Below are 20,704 nucleotides of genomic sequence, written 5' to 3' on the forward strand. Positions count from 1 at the left end.
GAGGCAGCCCAAGTATTAAAAGAGTGAAGAAAAACATTCCACATTGTGTAAACATGATAAAAAGTAGCCCATATTCTGAAAGGCAAATGGATTTTTTAAAGAGGAATTTCAGTCACACATTTTGAGAAGTAGTTTCACAGAGTCCCCTCCTTCTCTCACATAATACAAGGCTACTCTGTTTTTTCTATTATTATAAAACATATTACCAAACCACCCCCCAAATACATTCGTTGTATTCGGTTCTCTCCTGCTTTTTAACATTTATAAGAAGCTGCTAGACAAGTCATTTGTCTTTTAGAGGCTTCGAGATCCAGGTGAGTTACATTATCAATATGCAGATTATACCAAACTGTCCATCAGCACCCCAGGCCTGACTGAAGAGAACCTCGCTACAGTGACCCAAACTTTTATTGCCACTTGTCTACATTACTACTCTGTTTCCCTGAAAATAAGACCTCCCCAGATAATAAGCCCAATTGGGCTTTTGAGCGTATGCACTAAAATAAGCCCTCCCCTGAAAACAAGCCCTCCTTGAAAAATATTACAACACAGCAGCAGCCATGAGGTGACCACGCTTGCCACCTCCAGCACCTCAAAAATAATAAGACCTCCCCGAAAATAAGGCCAAGCACTTATTTCTGGGGTCAAAAGAAAATAAGACCCTGTCTTATTTTCGAGGAAACACAATACTACGGTACTGCTACTGAAATGAAACTACATGGGGCTACCTTTGAAGATTGCTCAGAAGCAACAATGCAGAACATTTGTTGGTTGGCACTTATAGCCATGAGCATAATTGCACTTCTGTTTGCAGACTCTGCACTGGCTTCCAATAGATTTCTCAGAGCAATTCACAGTGCTGATTTTTAAGTTGTAAATCTCTTTTAAGCCTTCCCCTGCCTTGTACCTGCAGGACTCTCCTCTCAAATCAGAACAGACTCATCCAAGATTTCAATTCTGGGGAAATTTGCTGGTGGTGTCCCATCATCATGAGGTTTTGTTGGGCTGAGGTAAGCTTTTCATTCATGGCCTCTGTACTTTAAAACAACCTCCCCCTAGGAGTTAGGTTTGGAGGTAACCTTGTAAAAGTTAGCTAAAGTACTTATTTTTCATTGTGCACATTAAAAGTTAAAGGTTCTCCTCACACATACGTGCTAGTCGTTCCTGACTCTAGAGGGTGGTGCTCATCTCTGTTTCAAAGCCAAAGGGCCAGCACTATATGAAGACATCTCCGTGGTCATGTGGTTGGCATGACTAAACGCCGAAGGCGCACGGAACGCTGCTACCTTCCCACCAAAGGTAGTTCCTATTTTTCGACTAGCATTTTTACGTGCTTTCGAACTGCTAGGTTGGCAGAAGCTGGGACAAGTAACGGGAGCTCACTCCATTTTGCAGCGCCAGGGATTCGAACCGCCAAACTGCCAGCCTTTCTGATTGACAAGCTCAGCATGTAAACTTGCTTGCTTGTGCACATTAAAATTGTTTAAATATCATTATGCATTTTCAGTACTTGGGTATTTCGGAGGCTAAGTTTGGAAAAGTCAACAATTAACAAAATAAACCAAACTTCCCTGTGGGGATGCTGAATTCCTCCCTGCACAGAAGAGAAAATAACATCAGCATGACTTGGCTAGCTGAAAGGATGCATCTTGCATAACAAAATCTTTGGCTTTTTATTGTATACTAACGTATGTAGCCACTAGGTGTTGCTGTTACTGCACAACCAAAATGGGAAGACAGATAAATTTAGAAACTGCAGATTCATGTCATTTTTATTTTTAGAAAACTGGAAAAATATCAGAGGCAAAATCAAACAAGCCCAAACCAAAAAACAACAACAACCAGTCATTCTTGTCCTCCTGTTTCTATAGCAGCAGGTTAGGGCATCTCTTACCACAGAATGATGCTCATAAATGCATGTTATTTGTAAGATACATAATACAAACGTGTAAGATAGAGGTAAAGGTTCCCCTCGCACATATGTGCTAGTCATTCCCAACTCTAGGGGGTGGTGCTCATCTCCATTTCAAAGCCGAAGAGCCAGCGCTGCCTGAAGACGTCTCCGTGGCCATGTGGCCGGCATGACTAAATGCCGAAGGAGCACAGAATGACCGTTGTCTTACCTGAACGGTCCTTCTATGGGTGCTGCGAAGGGAATCCAATCATGGGTTAACTTAGCCGTCTAGCCTTGAGACTGAGTATGCAAATTTCAAAGTCACGCCTCCTCTGACTGGACTTCCGTTTCCATTCAGTTCTCGTACGAAGTCCACCGAAGGAACAATATGTCAATTGTCAATCAAGCCGCAGGCCATCCGGCACTACCTAGTCGAGTCCAGTCAGAATAAGAAAGTCACAGAGTCACGATCAAAATGGAGCCCTGACCAGCCGAAACTGCGGGCGGGTTTGGATTCCCTTCGCAGCACCCATAGAAGGACCGTTCAGGTAAGACAACGGTCATTCTCCTGTGTGCTGCTCCGGGAATCCAATCATGGGATATGCCAAAGCAATTAAGTCCCAGGGCGGGAGCTAGGCTGGTCAGGCTCCTCCGCAGACGGAAGGACCCTTTGCAACATTCTCCGCCCAAAGGACGCCTCAGCCGAGGCAAAGACATCAATCTTGTAGTGGCGAATAAAAGGTGAGGGCGACGCCCAGGTGGCCGCCCTGCAAATCTCTTCTACGGACGCTTGCGTCGCCCAGGCCGCTGTGGTGGCCGCACTCCTGGTGGAATGAGGAGTGATCCGCCTTGGAACCGGTCTGGAGTGGGTGTCATACGCCAACGCAATGCAAGCTTTCAACCATCGGCCGATGGTGTGGGAGGACACCTTCTGTCCCATTGAAGACGGCTGGAAGGAGACGAACAGAGCCTCTGATCGTCGGAACGATGCAGTACGTTTCACATAGCGACGAAGAGCCCTGCGAACATCCAGATGGTGCCACTGGCGTTCCTGCGGATGAGACGGGTGAGGACAAAAGTCCGGCAGGACAAGTTCCTGAGTTCTGTGAAACAACGAGTTTATCTTTGGAAGAAAGGTCGGATCCAAACGAAGCACCACCTTGTTCGGGTGGAAGATGCAAAGATCCGCACGAACAGAAAGGGCTGCTAGCTCTGACACCCTCCTGGCCGATGTTATGGCCACCAGAAAGGCCGTCTTGAGCGTCAATAATCGGAGGCTGATGGAATGGAGAGGTTCAAAGGGGGCAGCTGTTAGGGCCCTGAGAACCAAGGCCAAATCCCACGTGGGATAACGGTGTACCGTCGGCGGTCGTAAGTTGGAAGCACCCTTAAGGAAGGTCCGAACCCGCGAGTGCTGAGATAAGGAGCGGCCTTGGCCACCCCCGACCACCGTCGACAAGGCTGTGACCTGACAGCGAAGCATGTTTGGCGCCAACCCTTTGTTGAGGCCGGACTGCAAGAAATCCAGAACTTGGGGCACTGAGGCCCTGATGGGATCGACCCCGGTGCGCCGGCACCACCGACAGAAGGCCTGCCAGGTAGCCTCGTAAATACGGGTAGTTGACGGGCGACGGGCCGCTTGAATGGTAGAAATTACTTCATCCGAATAGTGAAGGGCCGCTAGCATCGCCCGCTCACGTGCCACACGGCTAACTGCAACAGCTGAGGGCTCGGGTGCAGGAGAGCCCCTTGGTTGAGCTGAATCCGGTCGTCCGGAATCCTCCAAGGACGCGAAACGGACAGATGGACGAGGTCTGCGTACCAGGGACGTCTGAGCCACATCGGAGCGACCAGCAGTACTTCCGCCTGTTCCGTCAAGATCTTCTGAATGACCGGCGGAAGGATCGGGAGAGGAGGAAAGGCATAAAGAAGGCCGGCCGGCCACCGACTGCGTAGAGCGTCTACTCCCTCCGCCCCCGGAGTCTGGTATCGGGAGTAAAACCGGGGAAGCTGCGCGTTGTGCGGGTGAGCAAACAGATCCACCTCGGGTAGGCCGAAGCGGCGAGAGAGTTCCTGGAAGAGAATGGGGTGGAGCTACCACTCCCCCTGATCCACAGTCGCTCTGCTCAGCCAGTCCGCCTGAGTGTTGGCTTCGCCCGAGATGTGCTCCGCCCGAATCGATGAGAGTCTGGGCTCCGCCCAATGGAACAACCTTTCCGCTTCCAGCATCAGAGCTCTGGACTGTGTTCCCCCTTGGCGGTTGATGTGGGCCTTGGAGGCCACATTGTCGGTCAAAATTAACACATGGCAATGAGATACAATGTCCCGAAACTCCAGGAGAGCTAGACGGATGGCCCGCAACTCCAGCCAGTTTATGCTGTTCGTCAGCTCCTGATCTGACCAGCGACCTTGGGCCACTCTGTCCAGGGCATGGGCCCCCCATCCAAATAAACTGGCGTCCGTTGTAACTTGAACGCGGTCCGGCTCCTTGAATGGACATCCCCGGAGGAGCCTGGACGACATCCACCAATGCAGGGACCACCTGGCCTTGCCCGGAAGCTGCACCTTGATGTGGGAATGACTGGTATGCGCTCTCTGGAAGGGCAGCAGAAACCACTGGAGAGGGCGCGCATGGAACCTGGCCCAGGGCACCACGCCGATGCAGGAGATCATCTTTCCTAGCAGTTTGGACAGCGACAGCAGTGGTACTCGCCGTTGAGATAGCACATGATGCGCCAGATGGTATATGCTCTGCCTCCTTTCCGGGGACAGGAAAACCTCGCACGACATCGAGTTGATGGTGGTTCCCAGATGAAGGAGGGACGTGGTTGGACGCAGATGGCTCTTGGGCAGGTTGAGGACAAACCCATGGTTTCGCAATGAGTCCATCGTGACCTGTAGGTCTCGGAGAGCCTGATCTCGAGAAGGCGACAACACCAACATGTCGTCTAAATAACAATTGATGCGTATTGGAATTGAGCGAAGGGAAGCTGCCAACACTGCCAGAAGTTTGGTGAACGTGCGCGGGGCCGAGGAGAGGCCGAATGGCAAGGCCCGGTATTGATAATGGCGGCCGTTGAAGTGAAACCGCAGGAACTTCCGATGTGCCGGATGAATGGGCACATGGAGGTACGCTTCTTTGATGTCTATGGAAGTCATCATGTCGCCTTGGCGGATGGAAGCCAATATGCTCTTTAGAGACTGCATTTTGAATTTTTGGTATTTGATATGCTGATTGAGCTGTTTCAAATCTAGGATTGCCCTCCATCCCCCGGAGTTCTTTGGTACCAGGAACAAGATGGAATAAAACCCTAGGCCTTCCTGCCCCTTGGGTACCTGTTCTATGGCCCTGATGGTGAGAAGATGGAATATCTCGGCGTCCATAAGGCGCCGTTTCGACGAGCACCTGGGCACAGGGCACCTGATGAACCTCCTCGGGGGGATGGATAGAAATTCTAGAGTGAGACCCAAGCTCACCACTTGAAGGGCCCAGGCGTCTGATGTGAGCTCCGCCCATTGGTGGGCGAAGGCCAAGAGACGTCCTCCTATGGCCCCTACCTCCTGCGAGTCAGCGGTATCTACGAAAGGAACGGTTGCCCGCTCCTCGGGAGGACCGTCTACTCTGCGCCTGACCCTGCTGGCGCCCCCTGTCTCTGGCCCCAGCTCGGTCCTGGCCACGGTCCTGTGCCTGGGAGAACCCCCTGGTGTAGTTGGGGACATAGGGGGCGGAAGTAAACCCCGAGTCCCCAGACCGAAAGGGCTGCCGCCTACTATAAGGCTGTGGCCTCCTAAGTACACGGGCGCTGGTGGAGGGAAGCACCTTGCGTTTGTCCCGAGTCTCAATGAGAATGGGATCCAGCACTGCACCAAACAAGGCCCCGCCCTTGAAGGGCGTGGATGCTAGGCGCCACTTAGATTTGACATCAGCTTGCCAGTGGCGGAGCCAGAGCAAGCGGCGAGAGGCCACATTGGAAACCACGGCTCGGGATGCAAATTTTGCCGCGCTAAGGGTGGCATCTGCAGAATACTCTAAGGCCGCTATCAGCTTGGTGACATCCTGATGGAGGCGCAGTTCCTCCGGGTCCAGCCTTTCCTGTAGTTGTCTCAGCCAAACTAAGGAAGTCCTATTAAAGAAGGAAGCTGCAGTAGCGGAACGTAAGGCCCACACCGCTACCTGATGAGTTTTACGAATGACCGATTCGGCCTTGCGGTCCTCGGCCTTCAAACCTTCTGAAATTTCAGAAGGAATTAACGCCGGTGAAGCAAGAGCAGCAATGGGAGCATCCACCGTGGGAAACTGGAGGAGTGCCTCCAACTCTGGGGAAGATGTGTAAAGTTTCCTATCTCCGGACCCTGGAGGCTTAACTGCGGTCGGCTCATCCCACTGCTTCTGGATTAAATCAAGAAAAAGCTTGGGAGATGGGATAAAATCCTGTAAGGCCACCTGCTCAGCAAAGAGCCGCTCGGTGGCATCCAGGCCCACAGCAGCACTTTCTCCAGAAACCGCCTCCCCCATGTGGGCGGTAGTCTTGGCCTTATACAGCAGAGACTTGAAAAGAGTGTGCCTGAAGAGCCCAGGGGCAGTAGGCTGATCCATAGGTAGGCCCTCATCACCAGAAAAATCCCTATCCGGGATTTCACCTTCCTCCACTAAAGGAGATTGTGCACTAAACACAGAGGGGAAAGGGGAAGGAGGATCCGTTTGCAGGATGGAAGAATCCCCTTGCAGTGCCTGAGGAGCTAGGCCCGAGTAGGCCATAGTAGGCCTGGAGGCCTGGGATCTACGCATTAATTCCGCATCCACCCCTCTGGAAATAGCCTCCGAGATCATGCTGTAAAAATCAGCAGGAAGGCCCAAATCCTGGCCCTCCAGAGGCCTGAGGCCTGCAGCTGTGGGGGTGAATGTGGCAGAAGGCCCAGCGCGTGGAGGCGAACGAAGAGAAGCCCCACTAGCCTCAGAAATAATTGGGGGAGATTGAGGCCCGAAAACCCCTACCTCAGGAAGAGGGGCCTGGGGAAGCTGAATACCAGGGGACCAACCCTGCTCAACGACTCGCACCGGAGAAACAGGCTGCTGAATCAGAACCGGAGGGGAACAAATGGGAGCCCCAGATGCCTTGGGGGGAGCCTTGGCCTTATCTTTGCGCTTGTGCGACTTATCCCGAACAGTAGATGAGGCTCGAGGCCTGCTACTGGAAGCCCTGGTCGTGGCCTTGCTAGGCCCAGGGTTATCCCCCCCTCGCCAGGGGAACGGGGCTCCGAAACTGGCCCGACAGTACCTTGCACTACCGATTGATCAGCCATAGTATGAATTTGAAAGAGCTCAATCAGCGAAACAAAGGAATGCAATTGCAAAGCACTCGCCAAGAGCGAGTATTAATCCTGAGAAATTATCAATTAGTCAAGAGAGAATTGAAATAGGTCTGTAGGCTTGGACTGAGTAAGAGAAACTGAATGGAAACGGAAGTCCAGTCAGAGGAGGCGTGACTTTGAAATTTGCATACTCAGTCTCAAGGCTAGAGGGCTAAGTTAACCCATGATTGGATTCCCGGAGCAGCACACAGGAGAACGCTGTTATCTCCCCACCAAAAGTTGCTCCTATTTTTCTACTTGCATTTTTACAGGCTTTCGAACTGCTAGGCTGGCAGAAGCTGGGACAAGTAATGGGAGCTCACTCTGTTAAGCAGCGCTAGAGATTCAAACCGCCGAACTGTCGGTCTTTCTGATCGGCAAGCTCAGCGTCTTAGCCACTGAGCCACCGTGTCCCTTTAGGAAGGTGGTTCTGTGAGTTGCCATCCAATTTTTTCCACAATGCTGCCATTATATCGTTCCAGGGCATTGTGGGGAATTAAGACAGGAGCTCTCAAAAACCAGACAATGGATTGTTTTCTATGGGTTTCATCCTTGTCTGTTACGCTCCTAGAGATGCCCTGTTAAATCTCTCAAGGTATCTGCAGAGAGAATCTGTCTCACTCTTGGCACGTGTTTAAAGAACAATTTTCATCCGTGTCTACATCTTCCCTTGTCATTACATTAAAAATTGGCAAGAAAAATCGTAAAATGGAGCAAAGCTCACTTAACAAATTTATCACTTAACACTGTAAATGTTGGGAGGGGGCTCAATTGTGGTCATAAGTTGAGGATTCCCTATATCTCAGTTCACAGAAGGGAGGTGGGCAAAGGAAAGCATCCTAGACAGGGCCCTCTAGAGAAGAGACCTAGGAAAGTAAAGGCAAAGAAGGTGTTTAGCCTACAATAAGAGTAGTGTTGGTACTCATGGTTCCGGTTTCTTGGCTGGACCCCCTCTAAGGCCTGACACAAACAGAAGAGGTGGACTCAGGTTCCTGTCAGTTAAAACAATGTCACCTTGTGGGACTCAGGAAGCGTGTCTTCTCTGCTGCAGTGCCTGCCCTCTGGAATGACACACTTCCAGAAATGTATCATTTCCATCCTAATGTCATTCATAAACTAATTAAAACTTGATTGTTCTCCTAGGCCTCAGGATAGGGCGTTTGCAGAATCCCAATGCTTTTGGGTTTTCTATTGATAGTTAGTACTCTTCTGGCTGGTTGTGTTCTCCCTCTCCCTCTCTCTCTCTCCCTTCCCTCCATGTATGTATGTATGTATGTATGTATGTATGTATGTTGTGGCCCAGCAGGAGCCGTTGGAGCTGCCGATGGATTCCGATAGCGAGGAACCCTATGAGTCTGCTATGGAAGATGTGGAAGACCCTGGGCAGGGTTCAGACTCAGAGCAGGGACCAGAGAGGTTGGTTGGCCACCGGGAGGCGCCTGAGGCATGGAGCAGTGGGGAAGATCAAAGGGAGTTTGTTCCTGATGCCAGGCAACGGAGGGCGGAGAAACGGAGGTAGCAGTTATGGAGAAAGACTCATAAGAGATAATTAAGCCCAGATGGTTGTGGCATGGTCCCTCCCAGAGAGTATATAAGAAGAGACTTTGGGAGGAGTCCTTTTGCAGGACACAACCGTTCATAATAATCTGGAGAACTCCTTGTCTGGTCTGCCTTGTGTTCCCGTGTCTGTTGAAGTCTGGGTTGCTGCCAACGTCTTGCCAGTGAGTCGTGTCTGGGCTTTCAGCCAACAGGATTATAATTGCTGTGAATAAAGAGTGGCAAACAGCTAAGCCTGTGTCTGCGTTTATTACCGGGCGGAGGGGGGCCAGAACATGTTTGTGTGTGTGTGCGTGCGTGTGTTTTCGTAGATTTTCAAGGGTGTAGATATGCTGGTCTTGTTGTATTCGGGTCTTTTCCCGTGTAAGATTTTACAAGCCATGCAGAACCGTTAAGGAGTAGGGTAGATAAAATATATCAACAGCACAATTAGAAGCGTTCGTATTGTCTTGGGAATCATTAAAAAATGAAAGGAAACTACACTGCATGTATGAAGAGGTTGTAAATCAGCAGGACTTGAAAAAAAATGATAGCAAACCAGGGCCATATGGAGTGATGTTATGCTGATTCCCAGAAGTTCTTCACCTTTGCTGGGACCAGATGGCTGGATTTGGCCCAAGGGACCTTCAAACAGTAGCCCAGTGACATCTCTGACTCAGCCTAAACCCCCTTGCAGATTTGATGAAAAGACAGAAATCCTGGATCATTCAGTGCCTGATATATTAAGTTCAGGATAATGAGTATGACACACGTCATTTCTTAAAATATATAAATTTAAAAAACCTAGAAAATTAAAAGAGATTGGGTCAGGATCCCACAGTATCCAGATTAAAAGTCTTTTGATTGCTCAGACCATTAACCCTCTTTTGCTTGGTCACATTTTAAAGAGAAGAACTCCGGCAGCATTTCCCAGACAACCCATGGATCAGAAGGCATTATCCAGATATTATTTTGTGCTATTATTCTTGGCTCAAAAAGCACAACCTGACAAAGGGGGTGGGATCGGGCAGAGAGAGGGAGTGGACCATGGTATAAAAAGGTAAAGGTTCCCCTCGCACCTATGTGCTATTCGTTCCCGACTCTAGGGGACAGTATTCATCTCCGTTTCAAAACGGAAGAGCCAGCACTGTCCATAGACGTCTCCATGGTCATGTGGATAGCATGACTAAACACCGACTTGGGTGACTTGATTATAGGGTTTTTAATGGAAGTATAAAGTCAACCTTCTATCCCTACTTACTTATGATAGTGAGGACACTTGTAAAGCAGAAGTAATTCACGGCATTGAGAGAAAGAAGGTGATAGAGAAATTCGATAGTGCACAAAATGCTGTTACCTTCCCACCAAGGTGAACCCTATTTTTCTACTTGCATTTTTTACGTGCTTTCAAGCTGCTAAGTTGGCAGAAGCCGCGATTATTTCACTGTATTATTTGTAACTTTAAAAGAAACCCAGAGTCTGTTACAGAAGCAGCCAGAAAACAAATACATGAACCTTAAACTTAAAATCATCACAAATTAATGAACATGTCAAAAAATAACACGGACTAATATTAGTGCGAGCCATCTACTAGAATGCTATAGGTAACGGATGCTTTATACGATCCAATATGTTTTTTTTGCTCAAAGTGTTTTGTTTAATTATTTTATCAATATCTGCCCATCTGTTAATGTAAAAATATTCCATTTGGCTTAAATGGAAAAATAGCAGATACAACAAAAACAAATCTCAGTCTAAAAGCAGCAATTAAAAAAGCTTCAGGATAAAATTTACTCATTTTCAAAAATAAGCAAGTTAATCTGGTAATGGAAACATTTAGAAACTAGAGATGTTTCCTCCAGGGGTGTCCATAAATATAAACAAGGAACTCTAAGGACTCTAGCATCTGCTAGGTAAAATACAAGGACACACACCTTGCTAATTTTTTTTTAATTTTTCAGATTCTTTTTAATTTAAACACATAATGTGAAGTTAGCATGCTGCAAGCAAAGCAAATTGCATTATCATAATTTCCAGAAATGTTCCTGGATCCACAATTATCCTGAAGGGATTCTCTGCTGTCTGATAAAGGAGTTTTATGCAGGGGTGGGATTGAAAAATGTTAGCAACTGGTTCTCTGCCCGGTTGCTCCGTAGGCATGGCCATGGTGGGCGTGACCTACTTGGCCTCCTGCATCACGATTCGGGGAGGGGGTGTTTTCGCCCTCTCCAGGCTCCAGAGGATTTTTTCAAGCCTCTGGGAGGGCAAAAACGGCCCGTTTCTGAACTTCCAGGAGGCCTGTTTTTCACCCTCCCAGAGCCTCCAGCGAGCCCTGCATTTACCTGGAATGAACAGGCCATGTGGAGACTCCTGGGAGTGGGAGAGGCAGGTTGGGTAGGGCCAGCCAGTTGGTGAACCAGATGTAAAATTAACATCCGGTTCGTCTGAACCAGTCCGAACCAACCAGCCATGCCTACCCAGCCAGAGAACCAGTTGTTAAGTTATTCTAGTCCCACCACTGAATAACATATATTGTTCTGTGTGTCCTGTGATAATTTCCAGAAAACTCCAAATAATTCCCTTTGGGTGACTTGATTATAGAGTTTTTAATGGAAGTATAAAGTCAGCCTTCTATCCCTACTTACTTATGGTAGTGAAGACACTTGTAAAGCAGAAGTAATTCACGGCATTGAGAGAAAGAAGGTGATAGAGAAATTGTTCCCGCTCTTCTTCACAACGCAGGAAGGCATACCGCTTGTAGAGTTTCCTGCAGGGAGTAAGAAATATCTTACCGACAATAACCTGGGTTAGATATTCATAAAGAATTTAAAGAATTCTTAGCTGAAGAATCTGAGTGATGTAACAAAATTTAATTAAAACTCTCCCCCTCCTCCATTTCAATTCTAGGCTAGTCCTGTTTTCTGTCTTTCAGCCTCATAATTTGGAACTGAATGGAGAGTTAATGGCCATGCTTCGTTAAGGTTGATAGTAGTACTTTCTAGGACATTAAGTGGAAAAGCTACTTTGGAACAATACAGGATCTTCACTGAAACTTAAGTTACTTCAATTCCCAACAAACAAAGGTTCTTAATATTCAGGTAGAACTAAAAAGATGCTTCATGGGCAATCCCAAATTTGTTTAATTAGTAGGAAGCCCCCTTTGAGTTTGATTAACTTACTCTTGGAAAAGATTCACATCCAATTGGTACCTGAAATGAGGATTCGGGAAGGACCAGCCTTGGAGAACTTACTTTGCCAGAGCTTGATTAGAGAGGAGCTGCTTCAGATGTTGAGACAATAGCTTCTTTTCAAGAGACAGTCTTATCCAGGCCCGGGCCCGACCGACATCAGTTTTTATTTCACTCATGTTCTGAATGTGCCTTCCGGAGGGGGGGGGGGGGAGAGAAGAAGACCCACAATTAATATCTATTGGAAAGCAAACGATATAGCTATCCTTAGTAAGGTGGGTAACCTGAAATGGCTGAGCAGATGCAAACATACTTTTCAAGTAGACAGCTATTTGACGTTACAACTGCCAAAACATTTTAGGGAGATACTTACGCGAGCGAGATTCAAACAGCTTGACACAATGGTTGGATATGGGAGATTCCATTCTATACCCTACAACAGTGGAGGAGAACCTTTTTCTTATGAGTTGCCAAAATTCTGCACATGCTTGCTATCACGCGCACACACGTGCCCACTCAATCTCCCTGCCCAAGTGCGCATGCCTGCGCAACCCCTGCGCATTCGCCTGCATGACCTCACCCCACGCTTGCACGTTTGACCCCTCCCCAGGCTCCGGAGGCTTTCCTAAAGCCTGGGGAGGGTGAAAAGGCCCCCCCTAGAGTTCATCCCGAAGTTGGAAATGGATCATTTCTGAACTTCCAGTTGGCCCGTTGGAGCCGTTTTTGCCCTCCGCAGCCTCCTGAGGCTTTCTTGAAGACTGGGAGGGTGAAAACGTGCTCCCTCAGCCTTCCGGAAGGGCAAAAAACTAGCTGGCTAGCATATGCATGCGCGCCAGAGCTGATGGCTGGTGTGCCACCTAGTATGGCTCGTGCCACCTTTGGCATATGTGCCATAGGTTCCCCATCACGACCCTACAATGAGCATCTCTGCATTTGTGGAGTGGCAGAGGTAGAAGACCTGGCTCACATTCTATCTGATTGCTGCTTGTATAAGGGGGTTTGAGACAGATACTTTGGTCTATATACCAAATGAATGGCCCATTGGGATCCCCATATCAAAACAACTTACTTTATGTGTGGCCAGAATTTGAAAATAACATTTAACACTGCACAGTACTTAAAGAAAATGGTGAGGTTGAGATCTGCATACGTGGGACTCATTGGGGTAGATTGTAAGGGTGACACCAAAATATAATTTTATGTCATTTTATTCTATTTAACATGCTTATGTATTAAATTAAATTATATTGTATCTTATCTTATAACTATTGTGTTTTACCTTACTCTTATTTTAAATTGTTTGTATAAGATTTCATTGGCAATATGTGTTTGAACCTTGTGCTTTGATATGGCCTATAGGCTAATCAATAAAGCTATCATATCATACATATTGGAAAGCATTTCTACAATACAGAAAAAATGACCATTAGTGAAAGGTTGGAGAAACCTCAAACTCATGGAATAAGAATCAAGAGAAAATCCTTTTTGCTCATTAACAGATTGTGTGATCTAAAATCTTCATCCTGGGTTTCTTTGCAATAAAATTAAAAGTATGTAGGGAACGGTAATAACATTACAAATTAACTGATAACCCGATGTTGCCTGGGCATTTATTTATCCTAATTCATACGTCCTCAAAAATAATACTGGACCATATGTAATTTCTAATGTTGGATTTTCTCCCTTACCAGAGGGAACCCCCTTGTGGAGTACTGTGAAGCTGTTACCATAACAACTCCACTGCGCTGTACAGTAGAAGCTATATATGGCAGAAGCCATTTTAAGACACAACAGGCTGTATTTTAACAGAACACACACCCTGAGAGGTTTTAGGGGTGTCTCCCCCCCCCCCCCCGGTATTGGTTTCCAGAGGGTAAGTCATCTGTGTACCAAGTTTGGTTGAAATTGCTTGAATCATTCCAGAGTTATGCTGTAACACACACACACACACACACACACACACACTCCCTCCCTCCCTAGCTAAGAAGAGAAATTTAAAAGGAAGTCTAGTTTTCTACATGATTCACTACAAAATTTATGTTGTTATATGGTCAACACAAGATAAGAAAGCAAGGCCTCTAGATTTGGACTACTTGGGAGTTCTCAGAATGAATTATCATCCCTTTGGTGCAGTAGAGCTACTTTGGTGTACAGGTAAAGGTGCTGGCCTAGAAACCAGGAGACTGTGAGTTTTAGCACTGCCATAGGCATGAAAACCATCTGGGTGGCTTTGGGCCAGTCACTCTCTGTCTCTCAGCCCAACTCACCTCCCATAGTTGTTATAGGAATAACGGGGAGGAAGGAGTTGTTGGCCACCTTGAGTTATTAAAAATAATAAAGGCAGAGTAAAATAGAATAAATAAATTATGTAAAGGAAAAGAGTAGCCTAGCAAGCTGAAAAAGCTTGGTCGCTAGCCCTGTGCAACTGTTTTCAGTTTAAAGACCATGCTTAGTCTTTGTATAGTGTGCTGGGGAGACCATTAAAAAAGAACCCCATATTTTTTTGGATTACAAGACACACTGGTGTATAAGATGCACCAAGATTTTGAAGAAGTAAGTAAGAAAAAAAAGTGTTTGTCCTCCCAGCTCCCAGGAGCGCTCTGCAGGCTTCAGCAGAACTGGGGGAAAGCAAAAACGCCCCCGTTTTTGTGAAAAACTGCTGTTTTTTGCAAAAATGGAGGCGTTTTTGCCTTCCTCCAGCCTTGCTGAAGCCTGCTGGGAGCTGGGGGAAGGCAAAAACGTTTCTGTTTTTGCAAAAAATGGGATACGGAGGCAGGGCTTCGGGAGGCGAAAAATGGCTGTATTCGGTGTATAAGACACACCAACATTTCCACGCTGTTTTTTTGGGGGGGGGGGAGGGCGGAAGGTGTCTCTTATACTCTGAAAAGTATGGTAATAAACAAGGCTAGAAAACAAATTGAAATGAAGAAAACGAAACAAACCAGCCCCTGAAATATATGCAAAATCCACTGATATATGCAACACGTATGCTTTCTCTCACACTCAAAAGTAACACTTAAAGCAGCAAATTATAGAGAAACCCCAGAGTCTGTGAACCTCAAGTTCCCAGAATCTCAGCCATGGCCCTGTAGTGGGAGAAGTATGAGCTGAAAACAGCATATTTATGAAGGCGCCCAGATTTGATAAGTGACACACCGAAAAAAGTTATGCTAAACAAGCAAACCAAGCCAAGTTGCGCATAGCAGTTCAAGGCTCAAAAACAAGCTCGTTTTGATGGAGTGGATCCTGCGATTCCGATTCTTTGCGCTTTCTCCCTTCTTAGGCCTAGTGAGGGAAGGGATGGTGCAGTGAATATGTGCTGCTTGGAAGAAATGTCCTTCCTAGCACCTCCCTATGCCAGCCCTGCCCCCATTCCTGCAGCAATTGCTGCACTATTGTAGCAAAAGTGGGTTCCGCCGTGTGCCACACAGCTGCAATTCATTTACAACGTATGGAAACTTAAATATATATATACTGTATACTGCAGAGCTTGCTTGCTGCTGCACTGGAAATAGTGCTGCTGTCAACACTTCATTAGCATTTCACAACCTTCGTTCATCAGTTTTTGCACACAATAACAATGCTAACTGTGGTTTCCCCCCCCATTGCTTGCATGAAATTAAGAGGTAAAATGAGCCCTTCTGATTCATCCAGCCATTTTAAGAGGGAGATAATCCTCTCCCAACTCCTTTTGTTCTTTGTTAGCGACTCCCACAGCTCCTCTCCTTGAGCTGTGACTCACACAACCATCCGAACTGCTATAAAACAAGACTTGCTTCTAGTGCTTTGCAAGATTTCCTGTAAAGCAACCCCCCCTCTTTTTTTTGGGGGGCACAGTCTTTGACAAGCAGCTCTTGGAGCTACAAACACTGCACAACCAGGCATGTGATCAAAAGTCCTTGAGAAATATGACAAGCACATTATTTGCTCCCTTCGTGATGAAAAACACTCACTTGTAACTATTTAAAGCCTTTTGATAGGGACTACATCAAAGCTGAAACGTTCCACTCCTCGGATCTTTGATGATGAGTTCCATTTAGAGCACAGCTTTAGTGACATCAATCATTTTCCTGACACTACCGAGGAAAATGGAAGCAAGCGAGAACGACAACGGGAGAATAAATAATATTAGCAGCACCCAGGAGAAGCCTAGCTTCGTTCCTGGCTTCTGCTTTCTGTACTGTAAGCATAAATACGCTCAAAGCAATGAGGCAGGGAAGCAGATCAGAGCCAGCAAATGATAGCTCTATTATCCTGCAGCTCGGCAGGGTGCTATAATCTGGGGAAGGAATAATCGTGTTCAGGCTTTTTGCAAGGATGCTTTAAATACCCTGTCCTGGGTACTAGCTTGGATCTAGATCAGGGGTGTCAAACTGGATTTCTTCAAGGGCCGGATCAACTTTGTAGTTCTCCTCCACGGGCCGGGTGGGCGGGCCGGGTGGACGGGCCGGGTGGGCGGGAGGGAGAGACAGAACGGACGCCTCCTGCAGCACCCTGCCAGCCAAAACAGGGAGCGGGAGCCACTGTTTTCAGCCTGGATGGCCTCCTGCAGCACCCTGCTGTCCAAAACACATGCCCCTCCTGCACCTCATTTGGTTTGGGTGCAGCCCCTCGTACCACATTTTGGTTGCCAAAGGCACCGTGGGCTGGTTATTTGCCATTTCCAGGCTGGCCCTGCAGGCCAGATTTAAACACCCCGAGGGCCAGATCTGGCCCGCGGGCCTTGAGTTTGACACCCCTGATTTAGATGATTGAAATCAGTGCATATGTGTTTTCTCACAGAACTTGACAATTACAGGTAGTCCTCGGCTTACAACTGTATTATTGAGATTAGCAGTCCATGCAATGGCTGAGCAACCAAAATGCAGTCATGTGACCACCGTAACTTTGGATCTGGGTCATGAGTAGCTTTGGGGAGAGCTAAACTGAAACTGAATATTGTTGTAGAGGCAGAGACAAAAGGGATATGAAGTTTTGGGCTTTTTCAAATGAACTGGATATTTCTGTAGCTCAAAATACTTACACAGAATGGAAATCTCCATGTACACTCGTGAACACATGCAAAATGTATACATTAAGACACATACACAATCAGACAGGAGTAAGCATCGTAACAAAGCAGGTAAGACCTCCAGAAATGGCAATGGGCCATATTACACAACGAATAGATCAACACTGCAGAAAAATAATCCAGTTAACCTTAAAAGACCCAGAAAATGCCCAAAGAAACACTGTGGAGGTGACATAATTCTTTTAGAGGCAGTGGTGGGATTCAGCCAGTTTGCACCTATTCGGGAGAACCAGTTGTTAACTTTCTAAGCAGTTCAGAGAACCGGTTGTTGGAAGAAATCTCATTTTTTCCCACTTTACAAAGCTAATCCTGTCAGGAAGGCAGGAAGGAAACATTCTGGTGTTGTTTCTAGCCTAATCTTTATTGCCCTGCTTACAGAAACTACCTCTCCGGTTAACCCTTATGACATTGTAACAGCTAAGGCGAAGCGCCCATTGACCTGAGTGACATTGAGTTGGCCATGCCCACACGGTCACATGCCCACTGAGCCCCGCCTACCCAGTTGGTTATTAGGGCAGAGAACCGGTTGTTAAATTATTTGGATCCCACCACTGTTTAGAGGTGTTACCTGCAAACAACTTGCAGATCGTTGAAGCATTTAGAAAGCAGCTCAAGGGAGGTTTATTCTGGAGTAGATTGATATGGGATGATGATACAGATAGTCCTCAATTTACAACTGCAATTGGGATCGGATTTACGGTCTTAAGTTGTTACAGTCATAAGTCAAAGCACCCATGTGACTGGACCTCATTTTACAATATTTTTGTGTGAGATCATTAAATAAATAGTTGAAATTATTAGTTAAACGACAGGTCTTAAATCAAGAACTACATGTAATAATAATGATAGATAGTCCCATCTTCTTTCAAGGGCCTATAGGCAACATCCATAAACTACACTAACAGAGATGTTGTCAAGCCTGAAGGTAACCTGGCTGTGGTCGGTCCCTTTTGGTTGGGGCTTTTGTTTCTATCATGGGTTATCCTCACATGTTCAGGTTGACAGTTTGGCATTGAAGAGAGAGAGTAGAGATAGATGGAGATTTGCAGCCAAAACAACATAGCTCTCTTATGAGTCAGAATGGCTGGCCGGCCAGAGGAAGAGAGAAGTTTCCAAGCAACCAGCCAGTATCCCAATTGGACAATGTGATTTATTGTTTTTGAGAAAGCAAGAAACTTTTACTTTTAATGTGGTGGAAAGCACGGGAACCTTCAGTACTGGCTTTCCACCAGTTTGTGCTAAGATGATGTATCTCAGTGGTTCCCAAACTTGGCAACTTTAAGACTTGTGGACTTCAAAGTTGCCAAGTTTGGGAACCACTGATGTATCTGAATAAACCTGTTCTTTGAGGAAACGGATTGCCTCGGAGTTCTCTTTGCGATGGGTACATTAATTGGAACCTGACAGATGTGATGAATGGCCTAGATGCCCTACATGATTAACTGGAGATTTGAACTGTTGTCCCAGCCTAGTCTACCATTACTGTCCAATTTATACATTTCCCAAAAGGAGAAATTCTGCCTCGCTTCTTTCTCATATTATTTTTATTCAGACTCACAAACCCCCTCCATGGTAAACTGTGTTTGACAGTCTGAAATCTCTAATGCATAGCCTCTTTTTTTTTCCAATTTGAAGCATAAATCTTTAAAACCCAAGTTTTAGGAATTAAATGTCCTACCTCATATCACTGATAAGTGAAACTCTTAGAGTAGGTAACATAAAACCCGTGTCAGATTTCCTTCTTTCTGGTCCGACAGCAACTGTAGAGTGGTAGCGAGGAGAAGATTCATTAATTTATTAGTAACATGTTCAGTACAGAAATCTACTAAAATATTAAACCCCTTTGAGAAATCTACCTGAATTAAGTCATAGAAAGAATGTCCTACTTGTCTATGGCAGTTGGATGTCTCTTTTATTTAATCCAGAGCTAAGTCTGAGCATTTAAGGGGAATCCTCAAAAATCTTTTCAAGTCAAGCTTGACTCTTGGTGATTTCATTGACAAGTAGGGTTTTTTTTGGGGGGGTGGTGTCAGTACTGAAGAAGTCGCCATTGCCTTGTTCCATGATGCTTTTTGACATTCGAGTCCATTTTCCTGTTCTAGATGGAACTTCATTCACATACTAAGACCAATTAAGTTTAGCTTTTATGCTAGACAGGGCAAGCCAAATGTTGGCACCAAACTAAATTTATTCCGAATTTCTTTTTACACTGGGAAAAGTTTTAATGTGAACTTGCAATCCTAAAATAGAAAAAAAAGCAACTTATACCTAAACAGATAACCTGATATCAGTTTTTACATGTCATATTTTTCATATCAGTAAAATTAGAATGCTCCCTGATCTCAGTAAGTTTGTGTAGAGTTATTCATTTTGACCAGATGAAGACTTAAATATTTATACAATTTTAACAGGGGAGAAAAGGATTTTCGTCCTTCCTGACTGGAATAAAGGAAAGACTTTACTGCCACTCCAGTCATATAATCCCATTGATTGCTTAAACCTTTCAATTTTGTTTCACTCTCCCAAACTTTCATCATCATTCACAACTGACACATGTCTGTACTTCCCTAATCAGAGAGCAAGGGAGAGCATTAAAAATATGAATACATGCCAACAAATCTGCTTAAAGGGATATTTCTATCTAGAAAAAGACGGTAAATCTTTGATTTGTGCTATTAAATCATATTTTCTTTGATTGACTAAAATCATCATTCACCCTGACTTACAAGAAGAACAGCATATTTAATTTCATTATATACATTACACTAAAATACTGCAAGACCTATGCAAGACCATCTGAGACACTACATCTTTGGACGTAAATATGCATCTACCACTAAAGATATTATTTTATTGCTCAGTAGAAATCAGATGATTTAGATCGGGGGTGTCAAACTCAAGGCTGGAAGCCAGGGCCAGCCCATGGGGTGCTTAGAACTGGCCCATGGGGCCGCCCTAGAAACAGTGAAGAAGCTAGCCATGCCCCACATCACCCAAAGTCAAACACAACTATGATGCAGTCCTCAATGAAATCAAGTTTGAATTCCTGGTTTAGATCCAATATTTCAAGTCCAAAGTGCAATTATTTTTTTAAAAGGATTGGGGGGGAAAACCCGAGTCTCTGTCGAACGCTCTGTCCTTTCCAGGGCTGAGCTGTCATTTACTTCCTCCTTCATTGTCTCTTAATAGTCCTGCTAATAGTTCTGGCAAAGTTATCCCTGCAAACATCGGTAATCCTCACCTGGAGATTCTGCAAGCTGCTCCTGCTTCTCTTCTCTTTCCTGGTACTGAATTAAATGGGACCACAATGCAGATTTCCCCTTTTTATAAGAATAAAACAGATAATTAGAACACAGAATAACAAGGTTGGATGGGTCATTGGAGGGATTCTAATCCAACCCCCTGATCAAGCAGGAGACCCTATTCCATCCTGGACAAATGGCTGTCCAGTTTCTTCTTGAAAACATCCAGTGATGATGATGATAGATGACCCATTAATTGCTCTGTTAGGAAATTTCTCCTTAATTCTAGATAGGATCTCTCTTTAATGCACGGGTGTCAAATTCAAGGCCTGCAGGATTTATCCGAGTGCTTAAATCATGGGGCTGGCTTGGAAATAGCAAAGGATCGGCTCGAGGTGCCTCTACCAGCGAAACAGGGCAC

General features: G+C 46.0%; 1 protein-coding gene across 2 annotated transcripts in view; it reads right to left on the bottom strand.

Annotated features, from left to right (window-relative positions):
* The window catches only part of DENND5B (DENN domain containing 5B), a 135,848-nt gene that overhangs the window by 19,115 nt on the left and 96,029 nt on the right, over positions 1 to 20,704 (bottom strand). For both annotated transcript variants that reach the window (XM_032221745.1, XM_032221744.1), the window contains 4 exons: positions 20,283 to 20,361; positions 18,720 to 18,801; positions 12,034 to 12,162; positions 11,428 to 11,549 (listed from right to left, as the gene is read on the bottom strand). In XM_032221745.1, the coding sequence (XP_032077636.1) occupies positions 11,428 to 11,549; positions 12,034 to 12,162; positions 18,720 to 18,801; positions 20,283 to 20,361 (412 nt within the window). The remainder of the gene's footprint in view (positions 1 to 11,427; positions 11,550 to 12,033; positions 12,163 to 18,719; positions 18,802 to 20,282; positions 20,362 to 20,704) is intronic.

The sequence above is a fragment of the Thamnophis elegans genome, chromosome 7 (genome assembly GCF_009769535.1).
Source record: "Thamnophis elegans isolate rThaEle1 chromosome 7, rThaEle1.pri, whole genome shotgun sequence".
Classification (NCBI taxonomy): domain Eukaryota; kingdom Metazoa; phylum Chordata; class Lepidosauria; order Squamata; family Colubridae; genus Thamnophis; species Thamnophis elegans.